Source organism: Dama dama, chromosome 17, assembly GCF_033118175.1.
Source record: "Dama dama isolate Ldn47 chromosome 17, ASM3311817v1, whole genome shotgun sequence".
Classification (NCBI taxonomy): domain Eukaryota; kingdom Metazoa; phylum Chordata; class Mammalia; order Artiodactyla; family Cervidae; genus Dama; species Dama dama.
In genome coordinates, this window is record NC_083697.1 from 13,598,200 (window position 1) to 13,625,922 (window position 27,723).

The following is a 27,723-nucleotide window of genomic DNA, read 5'->3' on the forward strand; positions in this document are numbered from 1 at the left end:
CATTTTAACTGGCTAGAGCTAAAAAAAAAAAAAAAGTGATTGTTGTCTTAAGAAGCCATATCAAATACCATGATTGTATTTGTATTTGTATTTATAAGAAATAGGGTGCATTTATTTTGGGGTTTGAGACAGTCGTGAGGACTGTATCACTGAAGCCTGTCCCTGCTTTTTGTGAACAATAACAGAATGGTGATTTCTGTACCTGTTGTAGATATTACTATGTAGGATGTTAAGAGGTCCAGCAGAACAGAGCTGAAAATAATTTCACCTGTGTTTTCTTACTAATGAAGGAGAATAGTTGAGTAGATAATACAAATGGCAGGTATTAAAAATAACCTGTATTTGGCTTTGGAATATATTGTGCAACTTTTCAAAGCCAAATTTTCATTCCTCATCTTTTTTTCCTATTGTTGGCTAGTAATCACATCAGTGCTTCTAATGAAAGAGTGAAGTATATAGCAACTGAAGTATATAGCAAGTGGCAGACAGAAAAGGCCACAGAATCTAGAGGGAGCTGCAGAAAGTTCCCTGCAAAAGTTCAGAGAGAAGACAGTTGTTGGAAGTTTGGATTATTCTACATGTATGTAGATAATTAAGAATTAAAAACATTGACTGCACATGGGCAGATTGTTGATTATGTGAGGCATCTTAATTTTTTCTGTTGATAATAACGATCCCATTCTGAAGACAAAATATGACTGATTCAATCCCTGTAGGAAAGGATTCTAGCGTGAGTCCTCTGTGACTAGAAAGAAGCACATATGTCAAGTGCTGAGGACAAAACCACGTGCTGGGTGAAAAGAGGTAGTATAATGCGCTTTACCAAACGGTTCTTTCTTTCTCTCCCCCACGGTCTTCGGTCATGTAGAACAGGCTGACGGACCTGGAGACACTCGCACTGCTGATTGCTGCCTTAAGCCATGATCTGGATCACCGCGGTGTCAATAACTCTTACATACAGCGGTAAGACATTTGCCCCAGTGGCAGAAGAGGGTGTTTCTTTTAAATTCTAGGGCTGTCTTGTTAAAAGCAGAAGCCACAGCAAATTTTAATGATACGAAATTTCAGTTGGTCCAGGTCCCGTAACATACTCTGGTTTTGTTTAAGGGAAATGGAAAAAATAGTGCAAGTCCAACGTTACATCGGGAACATCTCTGGCCTGAAGTTCGAAAAGTATTTACGTTGAGAATTTTATTTCATTGGAGAATTACCAGGAGTTTTTCTTTAGTTTATGAACACTAGGCTTAAGAGCTTCATTGGAAAACTGTTAAGACTAGTACAGAAAAGGTAGAATTTCACCCTGGAATAAAAGATAGTACTTGAAAAGTGCTTAGCTGGATCCGGAGTCCTTAGTAAGTGCCATCCGTGAAGAGGCTTTTGGTCTTAGTGAGGGCAGTAGACCACGGTACTGGCCAGTCTGGGCTCTGAGGTCAGACCTGGAGTCGCATCCTCCCCCTCGCCACAGGGTCCCTGTGTGACTGAGCAGGGCGCTCACCTCTGTGAAGTCAAGATTGCAGCATTCCTACTCATGGGGTGGACGTAAGTTTTTTAAGACATAACGCACATCATTACCAGGTAGAATGCCTGGTACATTTTTCAGTGTTAAAATCAACCTTAGCTTCAGGTGCTAGTGATAGTCCTGTCATCATCAGAAGCCTGCTTTGGGACTGATTTTGAGAGTAAGATACTAATTCTTCAGACAGGTTTTTCAGGCTCTCTTGTGGACCGTGCTTACGTAACATTTGCAATGGCAAATGTGATACTAAAGGTAATCATCAGATTTATGACATCATAAATGCTATCATGACATTTTTATTTTCTTGGAGCAAATTAGTTGAAAGCATACATTTCTTGGCGAAATTTCTTATTATTGAACATTTTTTAAAGTATGCAAATGATTCAGCTAATGCATATATCTCGCTAGGAAGTTCCAGATATCTGATATCTTGAGAGAACTTCAGAAAGCTCTCTAATCACATCCCCTTTATCTAAATACAGTAAGTGGAAAACTTGATGTAGAAAGAATTGTAGCAATGTAGCAACCATGTCCTCTGCTAACCATCGATGGGAAAAGATAGCAAGCTCTGGCCTGGCTGCCGGAGGCTAGCTGTTTGCTCTCTAAAATCTAAGGTTTTGGAGAACTGGCTGTGTGATATACCCTTTGTCCTCGGTGCTGTATCACGTGACTGATCCTGAGCCTCCCCTCAGCACAGGAGCAGTTACGAGAGGGAACGGTGATGTGCAGACGTGTAGCGGCGAGTCGAGAGCAGCTGAGGGTCAGCCAGCCGGGCGGCCTTCTCTTTGCTCAGCCCTGAGCATCGTGTCATTAGGATGTGGACTGTTAGTGTATGGATGGCCATACCGCCCTGCTTCAGAGCGAAAGAAAGTACTCAGCTATTTTTTCCCTTTGTTTATTTAAAAATAATCACCCAGAAAAAACATCTGGAGAAACGTCATCTTCTCTTCAAAAAAAAAAAGTCCTGGGAAAAAAACTGCAGGATCTTACTTCCACATATACCGCAAAGTAGACTTGCACCAAGTAATAACAACTTTTAAAAATAAATTAAAGGAGTTTCAGGGATACTTATTTTTTCCGATATCCCTGTGGTTTGAGTAGAGGAAGCCAAGAATGTTCCAGGGATGTTTCTCCTTTTCTTTCCTTGGTGATAAACAAGTGGTATCTCCAGGAGAATTTTCTTAACCAAGGGACTCTTGGGAGACTAAGAGTGTCAGAAACATTTCCATATAAAGAGCTGGCTTCTACAAAGGTGTACTGTGTCCAGACCTTTATCAAATATTCAAACACTCTGTAAAGAAACCCAAACAGTAAAAGGCGGCACAGAAATAAAAGTTAATACATCAAAAAGAGAAAAAGCCCTTATGAAGTAGCAACGTTAGAAAGAGAACTAGTGTCATTTGTTCCCCCTGAAGACATCCTCAGAAAATCTGAAGTAAGCTATCCCTTGCTTAGGAAACTGTTTAGATTCTTGATGGGATTCTCTGGTTCCTCCCTGGCCCAGGAAGAGGGCCTTTATGAGGAGCACTGAGTATGCCAGTGAAATACTCGGGGGAGAGGTCACTGCCTGCGCCTTCCTCCCCCACATGGCTGGATGATGGGAAGAGTGGTTTCAGACAGATACTGGATTATTCTTTTAAAAACAGACAGTCCCAGGAACAAGTGGCTGAAGAACAGACATCTGCGTGTGCAGAGAAATTTTCCCCCATTAGGCCTGTAGTCCATATAGGAGGACTGTGGTAGATACATTTACTTGGTTAGATTCAGGATTTGTGTTTTATAAACATAAATATAGTGAAATTTTCCTACATTTTAGGCAGATGGATAATGTGCGGTTACTGGGGCCTGTACTTTGTTAGGCAGAGAGCTATAAATGTGTAAAATTCAATCCCTGTTCTCCAGGAACGTTTATTGTCTCCTCAAACAGTGGTGATTAATGTCAAAGTATCTGGTAAGTCCTCTGTTCTTTAATAACATGGGCTGGAAGTGTTCAATAGAGAAGGAGATGGGTCATGATCAGCGTAGCCCATCTTTACTGTTAATGGAAGAAGTCAGAGTTAAACCAGATCTTTGAAGTAAGTAAGACTTGGAGAAGAGAGAACATGAAGATATTCCAGAAATACCAGGAAGTGGGCATTTTCATTGGAACAGCAGTGATGGCTAGCCTGACTAGTCAGAATGAAAAGTAAGAGGATAAACAAGCAGAAGTTAGAAGACCCTTCCGAGGGAGGGCTAGAAAAGCAGGCTGTGCATTTTATTTGGTGTAGTGACCACTGAGTGGTTAATGGCATTGCTTAAGAAGAAAAAATCTGAACGTATGGTGCCAGGTAAACAGGTAATAATTAGAACCACAGAGTTCAGCCAGAAAGCTGTCAGGGGAAGCCCGGTGTATACGAACATCACATACCAGCTCGAGGAAGGAAGGAAACGGTTTAAATCTAATATTGAACAGTTAGTTATATGCAAGAAGGAAGGGGGAAATCCTAATGCTGGGTCCAGGAAATGAGTGACGGTGATGCCACTGATGAGAGAGAGTGAGCTGGGAGGGGTGTCTGCATGCCGTGTCCTTGGGGGAGCACCGAGGGGAGAGGAACCCAAACACGGGACGGTGGTTAGGAGACGTAGGATGGCCAAGTGAGGCTTTTTCTTTCAAGGTTAGAGATTCAGCCAAACCAGAATGAAAGAACTTCCTGGTAAGCACAGTCCTATCACGTGTGTGTGAGTGTCCTGGAAGAACCCCCCCCCCTGCACCGTGGTCCCCTCCGCTCTCTAAGGGAGGAGCAACAGTGAGCTGGGTCATGAATGGGCCGGTGGCCACAGAGGGTCAGCAGGATCTCAGAGGCTTCATAGGGCAGCAACGACAGCATAGGAACCACACAGTCCGTGAAGTTCAAACTGAGTCGTGTACTTGAGCCAGGAATGAGGTCATCCTTGGTAACGCTGGAGAGCTTGAGAGACTGGAGGTCTGGATATGAAGAATGTGCAAGTTCAGTTAGTCTTAATGTCAGTAGCTAATAATAATAGTAATAACAATAATAGAAGTTAACCTCAACGTAGTCATAGCTTTTAGCCTTGTGGCACTTGGAACTCTTTCTAGCACTTTATATACGTGAGTTCAGTTAGTCCTTAGACCAGCCTGAGTGCACATTCAAATCCTGACTCCTCTCACTATATATGTCTTTGAGCCAAGTCATTTAAAGTTCCTGTGTTTCCTTCTCTGTATAGTAGAATAATGACAGAATAATACCTGTCTCACAGGGTTTCCTACGAGGATTAAGAAGTATAAACTGATGCAAAGTGCTTGGAACAGTACCTGGCACAGATTACCCGCTCAGCAAATTTCAGCTATTTTCACAGGACAGACAAGAGCTCAAGACCTTGCTCTGTCTCAGAGAGGGACAGGCAGTAGCAGAAAGACTGTGCCTGGTAGCAGCTCGATGCTGTGGAACAAAGAAGGGAATGTCTCCTGCTGTGAACGAAGGACAATTGGCAGAGCCCAGTAGGTCCAAGAGCTGGAGTCACGGGGTGAAATGGTTCCTCAGCTTGAGTATCCGTGATCACAGAGAACAGGAACATAAAATAAGCCCTGACAGGCGATCGTGGTGATTTGGAGAGAAATTATGAAGTTGAGAACTAAATGGGTTGGCATGGGTTACAAAGAGTAGCTGAGAGATTTGAGCCCAGAGCAATATATATGGATGAGAAGCCAGATTAAAGGATGGCTGTCAGAGCCAGTGAAAAGGAGTACTGTGCCGGGGCGGCTGTGTTTTCTCCCAGCACTTTGATTTTCTCCTGATTTCTAAGGCACTGGTCTGATTTCCGCACCAGCGTCTTACCGCCTGTCAGAGACGGAGCAGCAACTGCAGGACAGGAGGAGGGGCAGGGAGGGTGTGCTCACCCATGACTGCTCACTAACAGCAGTCGGGGAACAGCCCTGCAGCAAGAGTGGCTTAAAGTGTCCTTGTGACATGACCTTGAAGAAGGCGGCGATGTAGCCTCGTGTTTCAAAGAGTGAGAAAGTGACAGGACAGAGGATACACTGATTTCCATGAATATCTTTGTAAAGACAGAATTTGGGGCATTTGTCACCCTGTCATTGATTCATAAATCCACAGTTTTAGAACATAAGTAAAGGCAAACCATGTGTGTAAACATGTAAAAATGTAAGTAAATCTGCATTTGTTTATCTCACAAGCCAAGAATCTTCTCTAATGTGAAACAGTCCTTTCTGCATGGTGTAAAAACGCAGTATGCATTCGAAATTTTAAATGTTTCCACTGTACCTGCCTTGTGTTTCTAGTCTGGCTACTCGGTCGGTGAGTAGGTGCTGGGGTCTCGAGCCAGCGTCACGTGGTAAAGAGGATGTGTGTGAACCCCAGCTCTGCCATTTGTGTTGACCTTGAACAAGTTAGATGATCTCTCTGAACTCTAGGTTGTCTAAAAAAACAAATGCTAAAATGCTGTAGCGACGTCTCAGGCTGGGTCTCCCTGGAGCACAGCCTGGGACAGAAGCCGGCGTGCATACAGCTTAGGGGTGCGTGTGATCCCAGGGGGCAGAAATGCAGGCCTGAGGGTGGGAAACGGACAGGAGGGGAGGCAGGAGGAGGACGAGGGGGCCAGATGTCCACCCGCACAGGCGCCCGGCGCGCAGTCCTGCCAGGAGCTTGTGAGCGGTCTCAGGACGGGAGACGCAGAGCTGTCTGCAAAGGGACAGAGACGAACGGCGAGGTGGCAGCTCGCCACCCATGCCATAGCCCCGGATCACAGGTGACCTCCACAGGCCTTCCCTCCTCACACTTCGGGCTGAGCGGCCTGGGAGCAGGGTGTGCCTGTGGGCAGAGCTGAGAGGCGTTCTCGCTGGACCGGCGGGCGCCGCCTCACGGGCTCCTCACGCCGTGTGTCGCAGCAGGCCTGACGCTGGACGCTACGACAGCGGCTGCAGTAGGAGATGGGACTGAGGATGTGACGTGGTGAGCGAAAGCGTCCTATACAAGAGCATCGTCAAAGTCAAACCAACTGCTTAGCACAGGGCTGGACATGTCACAGGCTCTTGGTGGAGAGTATTTGTTATCATTAGGGAAAAGGAATCTACCAAACTGAAAAGAAATACAGTCTAACTTATAAACCACCAGCAGAGTAAGACAGATGGTGATACTGGATGTGCTCAGGTTTCTCATATAAATGAAAATAACAGATACTCTAGGAGCTTTGCCTTTCCTAGGTGAAGGGAATGAGGAAGGCTGCAGTAGTTTTACTGAAGTGTAAACATGAGCGACACTAGTGGATCTGGTCCGAGTGAAGAGAAAACACCGTTGCCACAGCAGGGACTGTAGACTCCAGGCAGGATGTGGGGTCTGTTTATGCTGGGCCCTCTGTAAGCCCAGGCCACCTCCCTGGAGACCTCATCTGCTGAAACGGCTTAGATTTCCAAGCATGCCAATGTGACCTAAGTCTTTCCAGTCCAGACATTTATACCCACGTGGTTGGACTGCAGCCACCTTAAAATCAATAGATCGAGCGCTCATCCAGTCAGCTTCCCTTCTTCACCCCCATTCTAAATTGTCTTCTCCATTTTTCCCCTGGGTCAATAAATGACAATCCAGAAACTCACCCTCTCTGCTTTCCCCCTTCATCTCTCTCATCTCCACTAGTTCCCAACACCAGGACTCACTGCCAGCTCCTGACTCATCTACCTCCTTAAACAACTCTATTTGGGATTCTACCAAGTCCAGTGGAATGCCAAATTCTACCAAATCCACTCTAATCCAGGCTGTCTCTTACCTGGGTACTAAAACAGTTTCCCACTAGGTTCCTAACTAAATCCCAGTAGACTCCATGCATCTCCAGAATGGTTCCAGCAAATTTTTCTTATAGATCTGCTTGTTTTAGTTCATCCCATGGTCTTCCCGTTGTCCAGTGATCAGCACAGGATCTGACCTATGGTACAACTTACTAGATAAGAAAGGAGCAAAGAAGACAAGGCAGGAGCTACTTTGGGAGAAAGGTTGCGACGACGATGAGACGTGGCAGCTTGGGAGTCGGCAGCGTTGGTGGTGCTATCGAGAGGAGATAAATTATCCACTCTTTTACCTTTATTTTCATTTTACTGTTTTTGTTTTCCCTTAAGCTGCTCTCACTCTTAGCTTATTTTTTCCTGTGTCACCTTTTTGGGTAGTGTCTCTATCTTCAACAAATGAAATGCAAAGTAAAATAATGATTCATATAGTAGTATAAAGGAATAACCAATCAGTTGTATTATCTAACACTTGTATGATGCTTTACAATTCATAAACCCCTGTCCTCTAAATTTAAGAAACAGACTTTCAGGAACTATAATTTTTTCTGTTGTTTTGAAAGAACAAATAGTGGAAATGGTGCTTTATATTCCCACGTGAAGGGTCATGAGAAATAGGAGACAGAGGACTCTGCTTATCATGCTTCAGAACTTGATTTGTGACTGTTACACATAACGAACTGACTGTAATATCCCCACCTCACCCCTTTACTTAATATGGGCTTCTCAGGTGGCGCTAGTGGTAAAGAACCCACCTGCCAATGCAGGAGATGTAAGACATGTGGGTTTGATCCCTGGGTCAGGAAGATCCCGAAGGAAATGGCAACCCACTCCAACGTTCTTGCCATGGACAGAGGACCTACAGTCCACAGGGTCACACAGAGTTGAACACGACTGAAGTGACTGAGCACACACACACCACTTTACTTGGCCAAATGGTCTCTACCGTTTTCCCCAAGTTCAGCATGGAGGCCTGCACTGAAATAAGCTGCATCCCACAGGGGGCTTTTTCTGACTTGGCTGTCTCCTTCCTCCCTCCAGTGGGCGAGACGTGCACCCACTGTCCCCCTTTCCCTTGCTTCTTACCTCTCATAACTCTTACATGCACGTGCAGAGACACTGCCCTTCAGCCTTATTTCAGAACAAAGGCTTATATGGAAATTTATTTCAGATTTTAAAGTAATTGCACTTTTGAAATTGTATTGTTGGTATAGCTGTTTCAGGTTTTTTTTTTTTTTTTTCATGTGTAGAGAAAGTAATCTTTTGTTCTTATTCCTTCTACTATCATTATCTTAATAAAGATAAAAACCAGTGAAATTGCTCGTACTGGGAACAGGGAGCAGTTACATTGATATTTGAAAACAATTTGACTCTTGACATGTATTTCCCAGAAATGACCTCAGTCTTTCCAGCAAAAGGAGAGAAAATTGCTGGATTAATTTTTTTGAAGTAGCCTCTTTTTCAGTTAACCAGTAAGAAATTGATAACTGATACATGTTGGGGAAATTGGTCATATTTTAAACTTTTTTTTCTTTCTTCAACTAACCGCGTTTCAGAAGTGAGCACCCGCTTGCTCAGCTGTACTGCCACTCAATCATGGAGCACCATCACTTTGACCAGTGCCTGATGATCCTTAATAGTCCTGTAAGTACCTAATCTATGGCTGTGGACTTCCAAAAGAGAGCTTATAAATTCAGTTTTATTTTTAAGTTTTGGATTTATTCCCAGCATCATAAATTCTTGAGCACGCTTTATTCCTTTTTGGGTAAGAAAGGCAAAGCCAAAACATTTGAGATCTTCACAGCCTTACTTCTCTAGAAACCAAAACTGTCTTAATGTTGCCTGATAAGGGAAAACTGGTTACTTACCTCAGTTTGGTTATTCCAAATTAGAAACAAACAAATCTGGTATTTTATGGTTCTCTGTTAGTTGTTTTTGTCAAATGATGTGGTTTATACTGCTCTCAAATGTCTTTCACAGACAATACCTTTTCCTATTTTTATTGAAACTTCTGACCACTAATAAACGTTTCTGTTAAGGAATAAAGTTATTCAACACTGGCTAAGTGAATATCAATGTAAGAAAGCATGTGATATGCTATGCTAGTCATATTTATGTTAAGGAAAATATTAAAGTGATATACACCAAAATATTCACAATGGCTGTCTCAGTCTACTTAAATTATTAGCTTTTTAATTTTCTGATTCGGATTTGTTCATTACTCGCATTATCCATTGTATGCATGTATTACCTTTATAATAAGAAAAAAAATGAAAGTTGTAGACGCTTATGTTGAAAAGGCACAATGCGTGGCCATGTGATTTTAAAGCAATTTTATCTCCATTTCTACATTTGCCCACTGGGTTTGTTCTTCCCTGAGCCCTAGAAAACTTAGAGGCTTATGACTTTTGTGGTGACTCTTTTTAAGTAAGCGCTTTCTAGTTACTGCTTTACATCACAAAATACAGCATACGGTTTTCAAGTTAGAAACCAGAATGTTCAGTCCTGTGGAACAGCACAGATCTTGGACCTGACTTAAAGCTTCAGGTCCTTTTCCTGCCCTGGTTGGCCCCTCCCTCATCCGTCCCTATGCTTCTCTGACTCCTTTCTCACGCTCAAGTCCCCACGTCCTGGAGAACAGTAAAGAAGGGGGCCCAGAACGCTCAGCAGACTGGTGCTCTTAGGCCTGCTCTCTGTGCCTCGCAGGGGTCTAACACAGGTTCTTTTCTCATGAGTAATACCATGATCATGGCCACACGCCCTAACTGTGGGCTTTTCCACTGACGTCCCCGTAATACGCGTGGCCACCTCTCGCAGTGTATCGCCTTATGACTTCCTCCTCGGCTCCTGGAACTCTGAGTAGTGACTTTCATCTCCTTTCTGCTACGGTTCCTTGGCTCTCTTTGTGGTCCTCTTGAAAAGGACAGGGCTTAAAGGGACCTAATGCCTCCAAAACTCAGAAGAGGCAGGCCATCCTGAATGGAAGCAGCTCTCCTTCCTGCTCAGTCACCGGATCTAGCCAGCCTGGGTCTTGTCTTTTCAATTTTCCAGACGGCAATGAGACACGAGTGCACTGTAGCCCACCCACCCAACTCCAGGAGACACACAGCGACTGCAGGCCGCTCCCTCCTGCTTGAGGGAAGAGGAATGCAGGCCTAACTCTCAGTGTGGGTGAAGGGCTCAGAGTTCTGTGGCCAGTTCTGGCACCTCCTTGTAAATTCTGCACATGCTCTAGTACAGATTGTCTGCTACAGATGTGACTTTTAACAAGAATTCGTGTGTGACTGGGAGGTAGGGGGATGATGTCGGTAAAATGTACAAATTGTACTGTTTCGTGCACAAGTTCTCTTGGGTTAGGTGTCAGAATTATGGGAGCTGAATTTCGGCCTTCAGCAAGAAAGGAAGAAACGCTCTGCTTGGCTCCTGCCCGAGCAGCCCTTTCCATTGTTACAGGAGTACTGGAAGTGGGCACTTGCCCCGAGAGGCACCCCCTCGCCCTGGACTGCGCTGGGCCGTGGGACGGAGGCTGCTCATCCTCCAGGGCCCCCCGTGACACAGCCCCACTGTCTCCGCGGTCCAGTGCTATCTGCACTGCCGCGGGCCTCCGTAAACCAGCATTTCCATTCTGCTGCTTTTGTGTCCGCTGCTTTAATGTCCTCAGAGGCGGCTGCCAGACGTGTGAGCCTGGCCTGTCCAAGTTTCCTTCAAACATCCTAATCCTTGGTTTGTCTCGTGCTCTGGTTAAAAAGCTGCACGGGCTTTGCGTGGTCTCCCCAGTACTGTTTTTCCCATACACCATGTTATTTTTAGTGTGTGGCTTTTCTGAACTGAGACTTGTCAGGAATGTCTATGTTGAATTATAGCAGAAACATCTGTACCTTCATTGGAATTTGCTGTCTTTGCCCTTCAGCTCAAACTTCATTTTTAATATCCTATTTAGTTTTGAAGAAAATGTGCTTAACCTTTTTCTTAAAAAGCATATTGTACAGTATTCCTATCACACTGCTCTCTGTTATCAGATGACATAACTTACTATGTAATATATTATAACATAAAAGGAATCTTGCTGTATATATGGCTGGCCTCATAAGACCCATCTCTACATTCTGTCTTTGTAAGCACCAATACATAGGAATTTATAACTTTTGCTCATGGAAGGGAAAATTAAAATATAATACCAAAAGACATTTCCACTTTTCCATTTAACATAGTCTTATCTTAAATAAAAGTATCAGAAGCTATCTTCTGAACAGTACTGTTTTGTCCAGAATCTAAAGTGATTTAATATTTAAAAATAGTATTTCTTGTATAATCACAGATTATTAATTAGACATGTATTACAGTTTCAGCATCTAATTATCCTCTAACCAATGTCTGACCCCAGCTCAGTAGTTTTCTTTCTTCAGAGCAAATCCTTTGCCTCCACACCCTATTTCTAAGCTTCTGGGTTTTTTTCCCTCAGCGCTAAGGTTTAGGAAGCACATCTGACTCAATTTACAGATGCTGTTTTGAGTATAGTCTGAGTACCCAAAGTATGTTTCACTTAGTTCAAGATCAGTGAGTCACTGTGCTTTAAATTACAGGCAAGAAATTTAAAAAATGGTGACGTAGCAAAAACTTTAGATAATCTGCACATGGATTAGCCATCTTTGAAATCCTTATAGTTGTTTCAAACTCTTCCTTTCTTGAGGAAGCACACATGCCTGCTACCCATCTATACCGCACATGTCCCTAGGAATAAACACTATTCTCAGTAAGAAGTTTAAAATATATAAATCTGCCCCAGAAAGGTTATTGGATTTGTTACAGAAGCCAGAGAAATGATTTTTAAAATAATCATTTACAGTTTCATCCCTCTGTTCTTCACATCTATTATATATTAAATCTATATGATTTTGATTTTTCAAAGTTTTACTTGCTGTCAGTTTAGCAGTTAACGTTCCCAAAGGAAAAAGGTATATAGTCATTAACTTTTGGACCTGGACTAAAGCCAAGAAGTACAAGAGTTGGAAAAACATGCTTACTTTGGTCCATGAACCATCATGAAGGTGTTTTTTTTCCTCAAATGACAAGGTGGTGGGGTGGGTGCCTCAAGGGGAAACATTACTTAATGCTGTTTACTTGTTTAAGTAGGTGTCCTCTGTCTTCCTGAGTTCAGAATGTGTGTAAGAGATGTGACTATTTTCAGATTTTGTTCTCAGCAGCAGCGTCTCCAAGTGGAGTGCTTACGATGGTTTTCTTTTTTATAAAGGGCAATCAGATTCTCAGTGGCCTCTCCATTGAAGAATATAAGACCACGCTGAAGATAATCAAGCAAGCTATTTTAGCTACAGACCTAGCACTGTACATAAAGTAAGTTTTAAGAAATATCTTGATAAATAGATTTTGGATGTGTTTGCACAGTTTCCAACTTTAAAAATCCCCATTGGGATATTTTTAGATTATAAGAACCAATGTCCTGGAAAAGCTGTTTATCACACCATGGAGCAGTTTGTTAAAGGAAGCCAGAGAAGTCCACTTAACGCTAGAAATGACAGAGTGCAGAATTATTTCTGATGTTTGTCTTTGAAGCTCTGCACAAAGCAGATAACCATCTCAGGGTCATTCTAAGCTCGCTGGCCAATCTAAAGGATATAATAATGTCCTCTATAAAGGGCATCTGCTGCTTCTTCTGTCCTTCATTCCCCCAACTTCTGACCATTTCACAGTCCCTTAAACTGTTATCCATGCCCATGTGGGCAGGAAAAGGAGCTGAGTCCCAAACAAGTAGATCTTATTTGTTTTTATTGGATTTTGGCAGAAGAAGAGTATTAATGTAGAACTTTATAGTTAATGAAGTTAACGACTTAAGAATTAAAGTATGCTTGAGAGTGTATCAGTGATGTAGGTGTGTGTTTGCATAACTAAACTTACTTTCTAAAAGAAAGGAAGGATGTTGCTGGGTTTGGGCAGCCGTCTGTTTCCCACACAGAGTCCGAGCTGTCTGCTGCATGTGTGGGGGTGGAGGCAGATGGACAGTCACGCTCACGGGATTTCCTGGGAGCGAGGGCCTCTCCCCAGCTGTACACAGATGCACACTGTGGTTTTAGCCACTCTTGAGAAGTAAAAACAAACAGAACAGACACACAAACCCGCATGCCAGAGAGCCACCGCTGTACATCCAAAAGCACCTTACGTCTAAAAGAGTCTGTTTCCTTGGACTTTGGAGCACTTTAAAGTTAATTAGGGTAAAAAATACAGACTGTAAATTTCAGCTCAAAATGACTGCAGGATGATTGGTAACTGTCAAGCTACCAATAATTTGAAAAGTGCCTGAAACCACAACGACTTCCTGACCTTTCCAGGCCACATGGTCTCCCCCCTGGATCCTTCCGAAACCTCTTTTCATTTTGGTACACAGTCACAGACAGGTAGTTTTGTTATGCAGGTTTCTCTTATGTGTGTCTTGTGACTTTGACTAGTTTAAATGTTATGAAAAGAACTCACGTCTCGCCATTTCCCAAGATGCTTAACCATGCTGAGCACATGGAGGTATTCACTATGCAATGAACAGATATTAGTTTATACTTGGTCTTTCTTTGCTTCAGAAGAACTTCGCAACTTTATACTGACATATTTTGGCATAGAGTAAAAAATTATGTGAATGAGACATATGAAATTAAATTGAAACCATAGAGATCTTGCACCATATGCAAAATTTCTTAACTCATTCTCGGCATCAGATTTTTAACTCACATTGTTTCATGTTCAACTAAATCATATTCGGGAATCGAAATTTCCATTACTTGTGACCTTAGTTAAAAGTGAGATAAGATTTAATATTTCGACCAAAGAATATGGTAGAAGAGAGGAAAGTAAAGTATTCAAGATTTTTATATGATTCTTATATTGGATTATATATACTTATATAAGAATATAAGAATCTCATCTTATATGAGAAAAACCATTAGAGATTCTTCTCCCTGAAATTTTACTTGATGAGCCTTTGTTGACCAAAGGGATAAGAGCTTAGGGGACTCACCAGAGCTTAGGGGACTCATCGTAACTACCAAATATTTTTCTTTATTTTAAAGGAGACGAGGAGAATTTTTTGAACTTATAAGAAAAAATCAATTCAACTTGGAAGATCCTCATCAAAAGGAGTTGTTTTTGTAAGTAGGATTACTGTCCTTAAAGCTGGTTTTGCTACCCAATTAATTTTACTACAATTATTTGTTACAATGTGATGATCACAGAGGCTGTCAGAATTCTTACGAGTGTTATACAAAGGGCTAAATATGACTATTTACTTAAAAAGAAATGCATTTGCAAATTCAAAAGAACAAATTACTCTTTTTGTCCTAGAAGGACCTTTAAATGTGGTAGAGTATCATATAAGGCTGTAGGGGGTCCCTTGTTCACACTCACAGTTCTTTTGAATGAAAGAGCTGAAAACAGCATCCTGAAGATTGCTGGAGCAAGAACATGACTGTGAAGTGTCTACTTCCCTCACACGATGGCAGAGCAGCAGTCAGACTTCAGCTCGGCTGGCTGCTCAGTCGAGTCCAACTCTGTGACCCCATGGACTGCAGCACTCCAGGCTTCCCTGTCCATCACCAACCCCCAGAGCTTGCTCAGACTCATGTCTAGAGAGTCAGTGATGCCATCCAACCATCTCATGCTCTGTCGTCCCCTCCTCCCGCCTTCAGTCCTTCCCAGCATCAGGGTCTTTTCCGATGAGTCAGCTCTCCATATCAGGTGGCCAAAGTATTGTAGATTAGCTTCAACATCTGTCCTTCCAGTGAACACCCGGGACTTATCTCCTTCAGGATGGACTGGTTGGATCTCCTTGCAGTCCAAGGGACTCTCAAAGAGTCTTCTCCAACACCACAGTTCAAAAGCATCAATTCTTCAGTGCTCAGATTTCTTTAGAGTCCAACTCCTCACATCCATACATGACTACTGGGAAAAAAACATAGCTTTGACTAAATGGACTTTTGTCAGCAAAGTAATGTCTCTGCTTTTTAATATGCTATGTAGGTTTGTCATAGCTTTTCTTCCAAGGAGCAAACATCTTTTAATTTCATGGCTGCAGTCACCATCTGCAGTGATTTTGGAGCCCAGAAAAATAAAGTCTGTCACTGTTTCCATTGTTTCCTCATCTATTTGCCATGAAGTGACAGGACTGGATGCCATGATCTTCCTTTTTTGAATGTTGAGTTTTAAGCCAGCTTTTTCACTCTCCTCTTTCACTTTCATCAAGAGGCACTTCAGTTCCTCTTTGCTTTCTGCCATAAGGATGGTGTCATCTGCATATCTGAGTTATTGGTCTTTCTCCTGGCAATCTTGGTTCCAGCTTGTGCTTTATCCAGCCCAGCGTTTCTCATGATGTACTCTGCAGGTAAGTTAAATAAGCAGGGTGACAATATACAGCCTTGACGTACTCCTTTTCCTATTTGGAACCAGTCTGTTGTTCCATGTCCAGTTCTAACTGTTGCTTCCTGACCTGCATACAGGTTTCTCAGGAGGCAGATAAGGTGGTCTGGTATTCCCATCTCTTGAAGAATCTTCCACAGTTTGTTGTGATCACACAGTCAAAGGCTTTAGCAGAATGCCTTAGTAGTCAATGAAGCAGAAGTAGTTGTTTTTCTGGAATTCTCTTGCTTTTTCTATGATCCAACAGATGTTGGCAATTTGATCTCTGGTTCTTCTGCCTTTTTTAAATCTACCTTGAACATCTGGAAGTTCTCAGTTCACATACTGTTGAAGCCTGGCTTGGAGAATTTTATGCATTACTTTGCTAGTGTGTGAGATGAGGGCAGTTGTGCGGTAGTTTGAACATTCTTTGGCATTGCCTTTCTATGGGATTGGAATGAAAACTGACCTTCTCCAGTCCTGTGGCCACTGCTCAGTTTTCCAAATTTGTTGGCATACTGAGTGCAGTACTTCCACAGCACCATCTTTTGGGATTTGAAATAGCTCAACTGGAATTCCGTCACTTCCACTAGTTTTGTTCGTAGTGATGCTTCCTAAGGCCCACTTGACTTCACACTCCAGGATGTCTGTCTCCAGGTGAATGATCACACCGTTGTGTTTATCTGGGTCATTAAGATCCTTTTTGTATAGTTCTTCTGTGTATTCTTGCCACCTCTTCTTCTTCATATCTTCTGCTTCTGTTAGGTCCATACAATTTCTGTCCTTTATTGAGCCCTTCTTTGCATGAAATATTCCCCTGGTATCTCTGATTTTCTTGAAGAGATCTCTATTTTTTTCCATTCTATTGCTTTCCTGTATTTCTTTGCATTGATCACTGAGGGAGGCTTTCTTATCTCTCCTTGCTATTCTTTGGAACTCTGCATTCAGATGGATTTATCTTTCCTTTTCTCTTTTGCCTTTCACTTCTTTTCTTCTCTCAGCTATTTGTAAGACCTCCTCAGACAACCGTTTTGCCTTTTTGCATTTCTTTTTCTTGGGGATGGTTTGGATCACTGCCTCCTGTACAATGTTATGAACTTCCATCCATAGTTCTTCAGGCACTCTATCAGATCTAATCCCTTGAGTCTATTTGTTTCCTCCGCTGTACAGTGAATGGTGAGGGATTTGATTTAGGTCATACCTGAATAGTCTAATGGTCTTCCCTATTTTCTTCAATTTAAATCTGAATTTTGCAATGAGTTCGTGATCTGAGCCACAGTCAGCTCCTGGTCTTGTTCTTGCTGACTGTATAGAGCTTCTTAGTCTTGGGCTGCAAAGAATATAATCAATGTGATTTCATCATTGACCATCTGGTGATGTCCATGTGTAGAGTCATCCCGTGTTGCTGGAAGAGAGTGTTTGCTGTGACCAGTACGTTCTCTTGGGAAAACCCTGCTAGCCTTTGCCCTGCTTCATTTTGTTCCAAGGCCAAACTTGCCTGTTACTCCAGATATCCCCCAACTTCCTCCTTCTGCATTCCAGTCCCCTATGATGAAAGGACATCTTTTTTTGGTGTTAGTTGTAGAGTCAGAGCTTCAGGGTTCTGTTTTTCCTCACCTGTTTTCCCTGTCCCTCCCTCCTATCCTTTGCTATACTATCACTGCCTTTTCCATGAAAAGAAGTAGACCAATAAAATAGAACTTAGTGTGAATAATAAAGACAGAAGTAGTAATAAGACGGAGGATAGTGCTCTATTACAATTTTATAACTAAATCTTTTTAGACAGGTAGGTATTATTTCACATGCAAACAAATACACAAATAAGGAAACACACAAATGTCCAGGTGTCTGTTCTGAACAGTCATGCTTCATGTGAGAGCCTCAGCCTGTTTTTTAGAGCAGTGCCTTAGAAAAGGATACACACACCACTGCAATCTGCGACCAGTTTTTCCCAATAACAGAAATGGAATCCCACCTCGATTCCAAGTCTGTGCCACCATTTTCATGGCTATGCTCCTAACTTCCGACCTCGAGCAGAGCAGCAGCTAGTACACCTAGCGCTCAGGTTGCCTCTTCCCCTCTTCACTGTCCAGATTGTAGTTAAACTTATCCAGACATTGCAGGGTCTTCTCTGGGGGAGACAGTTTGCATTGGCAAGCATTATTGAAATCCTTCATGATTAAACATTTCTCTGGTGTACTCATTACCTATGATAAGAGTTGGTGTAAGAGAGTCTGAGGCCAGAAACCATTTTCTTTGAGGCCTAATATGGTTAGGGAGGATGCACTTTCATTTAGATTGTCCCTAGAGGTACAAGTAACACAGTCCTTTACCTTGAGTATTCCTATATATGACAGTGATGACCTTTTTGCCTATGTCTTCAAGCAGATTGAAAGAATTAGATGGCAGGTATTTAGACCTGACGTGGAAAAACACTACACCAAAGAGAAACCATCTTCACACAGTAGTTACAGTATTGAGTTCTAGAGCACCTTGCCACAGACTCCAGAGTCCAGCATGGTTTTCAACTTCTCTAACAAGAGAAGGAGTAGCGAGCACCATATCCTTTCATTTCCCTCTTCTCTCCAGCAGGTACTGTTCAATAATTTAAAGACTTTTCACATAGGAGCCACGACGTGTGCTGAGTAAATTAGGATGACCCATCACAGTTCTTGCTGTCATGGGGGTCTTATCAATAGGATAGCTGATGATGTTTAACAGTTATTATTAGTAATCAATGTGTTTTCACCATACTGTCACTGAGAATGGAAGGCCAAAGTAAAAAAAAATAATAGCAGGCAAGTTTTTGCACAGAGGTTGGTAATTTCTCTCCTTCTGCTAATCTGGAGATACAACAAGGCAGTTTGAGGGCAAATTCCAGTAGTTCACTGGGTAACCAAAACAACTGACTCTGTGATTCCATTGTATCAGTTCTGCTTCTATATAAATTCTATTTCTGTTTCTTTAGTCTTTGTAAACCGCCATTTCTGTAGTTTATGGGGTTTTAACTTTTTATCAGTTACTAACTGTTTACTAGGGTTTATAGTCACATAAAGGTATATAGTCACATAAAGGAGTATTGGACCTCTTTTTCCTTTAACAGAGCGATGCTGATGACAGCTTGTGATCTTTCTGCGATTACAAAACCCTGGCCTATTCAACAACGGGTATGTTGTTTAGTGATGAAAAAGTAGTAATTAAAAAGTCAAAGTCTGTGATGATTTGGGAGAATAGCATTGAAACATGTATATTATCATATATGAAACAGATTGCCAGTCCAGGTTTGATGCATGAGACAGGGTGCTCGGGGCTGGTGCACTGGGACGACCCAGAGGGATGGGATGGGGAGGGAGGTGGGAGGGGGGTTCAGGATGGAGAACACATGTACACCCATGGCTGATTCATGTCAGTGTATGGCAGAAACCATTACAATATTGTAAAGTAATACAGCCTCCAATTAAAATAAATTTTTTTAAAAAATGTCAAAGTATGAAAAACCTTTACTCTTAAATATAGTTTTTAAAGTATTTGGGAAACTTTTAATCTAAATTTTAAGTAGTATTAAAAGCAGATAATTGGACATAAACACTTTTTTTCTCTTTTCTTTTTCACTTTTCTTTTTTATAAGACTTGTTATGACTTAATAATATTTGTAAGACCTATTAAGAAAGAGAGCATCTATATTAACACAGCAAAAACCTAGCTGTTGATAAAGTTTAATTCCAGTACTGTTTCTACCTCATTTTTTTTTTTAAGCACATCCCTTTATTAGTCTTAATAATTAGAAGATGCAAACTCCATTTTCTTGTGGTTAGCCTATTAGGCTGTACTTCAACTCTAAATAGGCATTAACAAGTAGAAGTTAAACATTTCTGGTGCTCATAAATATAGTACATGTTGATATAAGATATCCAGAAGGTTCTGATTAGAGCCCGTGATCAGGTGGCTAGAAATATATCGTCTCTCTAAATAAGTAACTGCCGTAACACTGTGCTGAGGCATAAAGGCCCTAAGCTAAATATAAGGGGGGTGGGTATACATGCAATGACGTGTATATTGTGTTTGTTTTTTGAGACTGCATTTTCAGTCCTAAATGTACTACCTGAGATTATTGACAGTCGCTGTTGGTCACGACTATGGGATACATAGTCGTGGAGCCCAAGAATGACAGGCTCATCTGAACCACGTGCTGACAAAACAGTATCAGGAATGCACTCTCCAGGTGCCAAACCTGACACGCCATAGGCACGCAAGAAATGTCTCTACAGACCTTCCTGCTCCATAGTAAAAAAGACTATATGCCCATTTCAAAACAGGAAAGAGAATGGAAGAGGAAAGAATTTCTTTCTTTCTCTTTCTTTTGAATCAAACTCTGAAAACATACAGCAGTGAAGCTGGGGTCCAGATAAAAAGCAGCGCTATAAAGCCTCTATAATTAAAACAGTTTGGAATTGGTATCAGACCATGGAACACAATAGAACACTGAGAATTGCATAGAACATTTACATAATTAAGATAGCATTTCAAATAACTGGGGGAAAGACAGACTTTATTCAATAATGTTAGCCTGGTTTTCCCATCTTCCATAGCCAGATGGCAAAAGATGAAACCAGATCTATTCTGCATACTTAAATTCCAAATGGGGCATAGAGCTCAGTGTAGAGAATTAAACCATCCAAGTACTAAGTAAAAACATTTGTGGATTCTTTTATAACTGAGGAGTGAGAAAACTTTCCTAATTAGGGCTCCACATGCAGAAACAATAAAGACTGACAAATTTGATTACATGAAAATAAAAAATTAAGAAAACTTTTTTGCATGACAAAGACACAATAAGCAAAAACAGACAAAGCTGCTGCTGCTAAGTCGCTTCAGTCCTGTCCGACTCTGTGTGACCCCATAGACGGCAGCCCACCAGGCTCCCCTGTCCCTGGGATTCTCCAGGCAAGAACACTGGAGTGGGTTGCCATTTCCTTCTCCAATGCATGAAAGTGAAAAGTGAACGTGAAGTCGCTCAGTCATGTCTGCCTAATTAGCGACCCCATGGACTGTAGCCTACCAGGCTCCTCCATCCATGGGGTTTTCCAGGCAAGAGTACTGGAGTGGGGTGCCATTGCCTTCTCCGAACAGACAATGAGGAACAGGTAAAAAAGTTGATAGAGAAAGAAATGCAAATGGCTCTTACTCATTTGAAAAGGTCTCAGAACCTCAATCACAAGGAAAGATACAAATTAAAACTGTACTGACACAAAAGGACTTGTACAGAATCTCATGACAGCATTATTCCTAATAGTCAGAGACTAGAAACCATCCAGATGTTCCTCAACAGGAGAGTGGATCAATGTATCACAGCACACTACCTCACACAGTGCCGCTCTGCCCAACAGTAGAAAGAAGCTGACGCTGATACAGGCAACACCACGGACAAGTCTCACCAGCAGTATATGCTGAGTGAAAGTAGCTGGACGTAAAGGAACACATACTGTGATGTCATTTACGTCACGTTCTAGGAAAGGCAAAACCAATCACTGGTGAAGGAAGTGAGGATAGTGGCTGAGCGGGGAGGAAGCAAAGTAGGTTCCCTGACTCACACAGAAGGGCCTGAGGGCAACTGTTTCTTGGTTGGAGGGTGTGTTAACCTACTCACATGCATTTGTGACTATAGACCCATGATCTATGCAATTCATTGAAAAAAAAAACACACACTAATAAGACCATTTCTCAACTGTCTGATTGGCAAACATTTAAAGATTTTACAGCATACTCTGTTGGGGAAGCTGTGGGAAAACAAGAAATGCAAAATACTGTAACTGTTTGGAAGTATATGATTATAGTCATTTACTATTACTTCTAGGAATCTTATCTCAAAGATATACTGGCAAGAATATAAAAATGCATTTATATAGGCTATTCAATTTAGTGCTGTCTGTAACAGCAAAAACAAGAAACAGCCCAAGTGTTCATTAATATGGTACTAAGTAAGCTGTAGTATTTACTTATATGATGAAGTCTCTGCAACAGTGAAAAGAAATAAGCACTTTCTGTATACTACTACGGGGTGACTACACAGATACAAGTGAAACAGAAAAAGCAAGGAAGAGAGAACAGGTATGGTATGCTACCATTTATCCGAGAAGGCAATGGAATATGGATGTATGTACTTATATTTGCATATATTTTTAAAAAGCAGGATTAACTGTAAAAAAGTTAATGATTTCCCACAGGGGAAGGAGGGAATAAGATTGAGGAACAGAGATATAAGGTAGAGTTCCTTGCAGGTACTTGTTTTGTAGATTTAATTTAGGAACCATGTAAACTGTGCTTATAAAGTTGAACTTTAAAAAAAAATCACATAACCTGGGAAGTAAAATGAAACAATGTGATTTTGGTTGCAAAACCACACTGAGGGGGACAGTTTTATTCCAAGAGATTTAAAACCGTTACTTGACCATATAACTCCAGTGGGATGTACACTAAGAACAACAACAACAGCAAACCCATTAGAGCTGTTTTTCAGTAATCATATTAGGGGTAATTTTGTATATATATTCAGTCACCATAGTGGATGATGTGAGATAAAAGCAAATGAGAAATTATATTGATATTGTTGAGAGGTAGGATTTTCAGTGTGAGTAGAAAGATAGAGATCCAAGATGGATAAGGTTTTGCAGAAATCCTGTAGTCCTGATTTGAATAGGAAATACTGTATGAACTTACATTGTGTAAGCTCCATTCATTAAAAGGGCTTAAAAATAACAATCACCCTGGTAGAAATGAACGAACCTAGTGCCCTGATTGAAGTTTCTAAATAACCTCAGTCTAAAAGAATGAGGACTCCATGAAGAAATGGCTGATTGCCCGTTCCAAAACAGGAAATGTACAAGATGAGCTAAGAACATCTTGTTATAGCAGAAACCAAGAACTATCAAAGACTGATAACGCCGTGTCAGAAGAGCAAAGAAGCCAACTCAGTTGGCCAAAGTGGGACAATGTGGGCATCAGTAAGGATTGAAATATGTTAAATTTGTTTAAATCCAAAGTTCAAAATAATAATAATAATAAAACCTTCCTTAGTCATGTTTGTTGGATGCTTGAGAACTGAGTTATTATTTTTTTCTAATGGTAATTATAATAGAGAAAATCAAGTTATTTCTCCTTTATTTATACAAATACTTCAGGGTAACTAAAAATTGATGTGGGGGACTTATTCTATTTCAGCTATAAAGAAAAAAGGAATGATTGCTTTGTATATTACCTTTTTGCAGCCTCTAAATTAATGGATCCAGGCAAAGCTCATGAAGGACTGTTTATATCACAGAGAGAGGCAACCAGGCATTCCACTGTCAGAAGTACAGGCACAGCCTGAGAAACAGTCATAGCAAAAAAAAAAAGAAAGCAAACTCAATCTAATCAAGTGTCTAGATCTCATTACTGGTGTATGGAAATAACAGGGAACAGAGAAACATTCAATTTCATTATGGAAACACAATCAGCAAAATCCAGACAACAGGAAGCTATAGGATAAACAACCCAGTTTATTCAACAACAGTCAAAATTATAAGGACATTTTTTAAAAAGAGAGAAGAGGAGGAATTGGTAGACTGAAAGAAACCTAAGAGGCATGTCAGTCAGCCTCAGGATAAGGACCTACCTGATGCTGTGTTTCCCGCGGGGCCTGGTAGGACTGGTGCCTAACACCTCACTGAGGATGCCCACAGATGGGCACGCAGTGCTCTCGTCCCACTGCTGCTGACGGTGAAATAACATGTCGCTCTTTTCTCTGAATTATAGATTACAGACTCTAGCCTTTGTGATTAGGTACACATTAAAATAAATATTTACTAGGTACACATTAAAATAAATATTTGCTGTTACTGCTTTATTCTAATTTTACTGATGTGGTTAAAAGCCACAGATTTGATGGGTTTTATTATCTTCATTTAAAGTCTTTTACTGAGTGATATGCCTTCAATTACCCATACTTAGTCTGTTATTGATTTCAGATAGCAGAACTTGTTGCCACTGAATTTTTTGACCAAGGAGACAGAGAGAGAAAAGAACTCAACATAGAACCCACTGTAAGTATGAGACCTTGTTGGTAGGAATTATTCATATACATGTTTTTGTTGTAGATTCCTTTTTGTGCTTCTGTGAGATTTTAGGAAGACGATTTCTCATCTTTTTATAAAGTCCTTTTTCTTACCTGAAGAATTAAACATGTTCATTATAGAAAACATGCAAATAACAGAGGACAGAAAAGACTCTGAGTTATCAAATCATACCTACTTTTTGTAATTTTTTCCATTTATATATCATAAGCCACTTTTCATTCTAACAGATGCTCTGTCCTATATACCATTTACAATGGTTACATGAAATAGTGCATGCATGCTCAGGCATGTCCAACTCCTTGTGACCCCATGGATTGTAGACTGCCAGGCTCCCCTGTCCGTGGGATTAGCCCAGCAAGAATACTGGAGTGGGTTGCCATTTCCTCCTCCAGGGGATCTTCCCTACCCAGGGATCAAACCCTCCTCTCCTGGGTCTCCTGCATTGGCAGGCAGATCCTTTACCACTGAGAAGAAGTGGTAAGGCCCACATGAACCAGATGCAACCATTATTTACTGTTCGGTATAATGTCTGTAGAGTTTACTATTACAAATAGCACTTTGATAAACATCTCTTGTTAAATATTTATATACTGCATTTTCTGCTTAGGGTAGGTAGGGAATCTCGAATACAAGAAGATTCTTCTCAAACCACTGAAGAAGTTTTTCCTGAAATGGATGAGTTTTACTTTTTCCTGGAAATGGTGCATAGAGTCATTCTTTTACTCAGATGAACATTTGTTGAGCCCACACTAAATGGGCCGAGGTTACAAGATGCCCCTCCTCCGCGTACCATTCCCTCTGCTTTACTCCGTAGCCTCATCTGGGCACACCCTATGTCTCACTAGTCTTTTGCAATTGTTTAGTCTCCTAGACATACTAATCAGGGCTTCCCTGGTGGCTCAGTGATAAAGAATTCGCCTGCACTGCAGGAGACATGGGTTTGATCCCTGTGTCGAGAAGATCCCCTGGAAAAGGAAACAAGAACCCGCTCCAGTGTTCTTGCCTGAAGAATCTCGTGGACAGAGGAGCCTGGCAGGCTACAGTCCATGGGGTCACAGAGTCAGAAAAGACTGAGTGACTAACCACACACACACAGTAACAGGCTTGTTAGAAGCGCGGAATCCTCTCAGAAAAGGGTGGGTAGTAGGGTGATGGTCACAGCTAACGGAGAACCTGCTTCATTCTAAACAAGCACTGAGACAGACTCTGCTCCCCTCAGAGGTGCTGGCTTTGTCTGGTGCCCAGTCAGGAGCTTCTGAGAACAAGCAGCAATGGTGTCTGCGTACTTTTCACTCAGACAGCTCTCTCTGTGAACTGAACTGTGATCGGCCGTGGCCTCAGTGGCGTCTTTCACGAAGCTGAGAGTGTGTGATTCCACATCAGTAGACAGAAGGCATGTGTGTTCTCCAGACACCTGTCAGCAGTGGACTCTGGTCAGGGCCTAACTCTAGGTCACCAGCTGATCTGAGGCCAGTGATCAGTGCTGGGGGTCACGCAGGGAGAGTCACAGCCCCGGTGAACGAGAGAGAGGAGCATGGCTTGGTGCAGGGGGGTCGGAGCCTCCAGAAGGTGAAGGGGCAGGTAGGCAGGTATCTGGCCTTCCTCAGCTAACCGAGGGATTCATCGTTTCAGAGCCAACTTGTGTTGCGTTAAGTAAACGCAGATCTGTGTGTGTGTTTCTGTGTTCTCAGGATCTAATGAACCGGGAGAAAAAAAACAAAATCCCAAGTATGCAAGTTGGATTCATAGATGCCATCTGCTTGCAACTTTATGAGGTATTTACTCTGAAACTTCTAGAGTTTTGACTTGTGTTATGAAGTAAATTGAAGCAACACATCAGGCACATATTTTTTCCTTCTTAATCAAGTAACTAGAAGTAAAATAATCAGGACGTTTCTTTTACTAACGAACATGCTGTTTGTACTGAACAAGGAACACATTTTATATTTACTGTTTCTCAAAAATGTTAATTCATTGATGTGTAACTACCTAATGAGTGCCTACTGCATCCTAGGCTCCAGCAAATTCATGTGGCGAATGCTGAGAAAAAGTATGTGCCAGTGCTACCCTCAAAGGAGGTATATTCTGCATACTCTATGTTAGCATATTCTTTTTTTTTTTTTACTTATTATTTATTTATTTATTTATTTTTTATTAGTTGGAGGCTAATTACTTCACTACATTTCAGTGGGTTTTGTCATACATTGATATGAATCAGCCATGGATTTACATGTATTCCCAATCCCGATCCCCCCTCCCACCTCCCTCTCCACCCGATTCCTCTGGGTCTTCCCAGTGCACCAGGCCCGAGCACTTGTCTCGTGCATCCCACCTGGGCTGGTGATCTGTTTCACCATAGATAATATACATAGCATATTCTTTTTAAGGCTAAATTTTGGCCTAAATAAGGAAAAACAGTTACCTAACTTCTTCTCATACTGTGACTTTATTACTATTAAGAAAATTTTTATGAGGGTTACAAGAAGACAGCTAGGAAAATATTGCAGGTTCCCATTTTCATATACTTGTTAGTTTGGGTTTTTTAAATTATTCTCCCTAACATATCCAACTGACTAGTTTAGATGTTATGCCCCAAATACAGAAAGTAGATGCTGTCTTCATCTTTATACATTTAAATAGGAAACTGTCTTAAGTGTAAGTATTTGGGGAAAAAAATACTTATCATAGGAGGAATCATAGACTGCCAAGACCGGAAGAAAGGCTAGAAATATTTTAATCCAGACGTTTCACAGATTCAGTCATTGAATCTGTAGAAAGTCCATCTTCCAGGGAGATGGGATGCTTGTCCCAAATAGGTGGGTAAGTGGGAGAACTCTGTTTAGAGTTCAGTTCTCAGCCTGGGCCCAGGGTTCTAACCATCCAATGAACTGAATAAAGAAGCTGTGGCTGATGAGGAAGAAAAGAGGAGGGAGGGTCAGGAGAGAGAGCAAAGGAAAACAGGACGAAAGAGCGCGTGTGAGGCCCTGGCACCTCTGCCCTCCCTGCTTGGCAAGCTGGCTGTTTACTGCTCTGCAGAAGCGCTCCCAGCAGCGTCTCCATCACCTCCAAACACTCATCCTTTCTGTAACACGTGTCTTCCTTATGGATTGGATTAAGAGTTCCTCAGCTGCAGATACTAATGTCTCTCTTCATTTTTTTTCCCATGCCCATAAATATAGTCAAATCACTCATTATAAATTTTATCCTTCTACATTTCCTATTCATTTTATTTGAATCTACAGTTAAATTCTATGTGATACAGACAGGCATTTTTACTATTATTACAGAAGTAATAGGTTCTTACAGAAAAATCAGAATAACAGAGAAGCAAAAAGATAAAACCACTTATAATTCTAGTACTCTGTGATAACCACTGTTATTCTTTATGACATTTTCATATATTTTTCATTTACCAAAAATTGCTCTTTGCATCTGTAATAGAATGTACATCTTTCTGTTTCAAATGTGTTTTCTCTGACAGTTTTAATGGCTGCAGAATAGTAAGACAATATTTCTAACCCCGCTGTTGGGTATTTAAGTCAATGTTTGTCTATGACACAGAAATCTACACTGAACATTCTTGTAAGCTGAATATATATGGAACTATAGTTGGTTAAATAATAATGCCATATAGAGTTTAATCTTTATTATAATTTTGGATAAAAATCTAAAGTATATTGGATAAAACTATTTTATAGAAAATCTCAGAAACTAAGTGCCTCCCCAGGAAGTCAACACTTAGGGAGAACCATCTGTACTACATAAAAGCAAATGGATTATTTCTCTGCAGAGCCGATTCCACACAGATCTGTCTCCACGGCTTAATAATGTTACGTTGAAATATGTGCATTTGCTCTTTGTCTCAGCATGTGTTGCCCGTCTGTATAGCTTAAGAGGAGTCATTCATA

General features: G+C 41.4%; 1 protein-coding gene across 5 annotated transcripts in view; it reads left to right on the forward strand.

Moving 5' to 3' along the window:
- The window catches only part of PDE5A (phosphodiesterase 5A), a 151,257-nt gene that overhangs the window by 119,078 nt on the left and 4,456 nt on the right, over positions 1-27,723 (forward strand). For all 5 annotated transcript variants that reach the window (XM_061164123.1, XM_061164127.1, XM_061164126.1 and 2 more), the window contains 7 exons: positions 869-963; positions 8,867-8,954; positions 12,562-12,662; positions 14,384-14,461; positions 18,808-18,871; positions 23,708-23,782; positions 25,507-25,590. In XM_061164123.1, the coding sequence (XP_061020106.1) occupies positions 869-963; positions 8,867-8,954; positions 12,562-12,662; positions 14,384-14,461; positions 18,808-18,871; positions 23,708-23,782; positions 25,507-25,590 (585 nt within the window). The remainder of the gene's footprint in view (positions 1-868; positions 964-8,866; positions 8,955-12,561; positions 12,663-14,383; positions 14,462-18,807; positions 18,872-23,707; positions 23,783-25,506; positions 25,591-27,723) is intronic.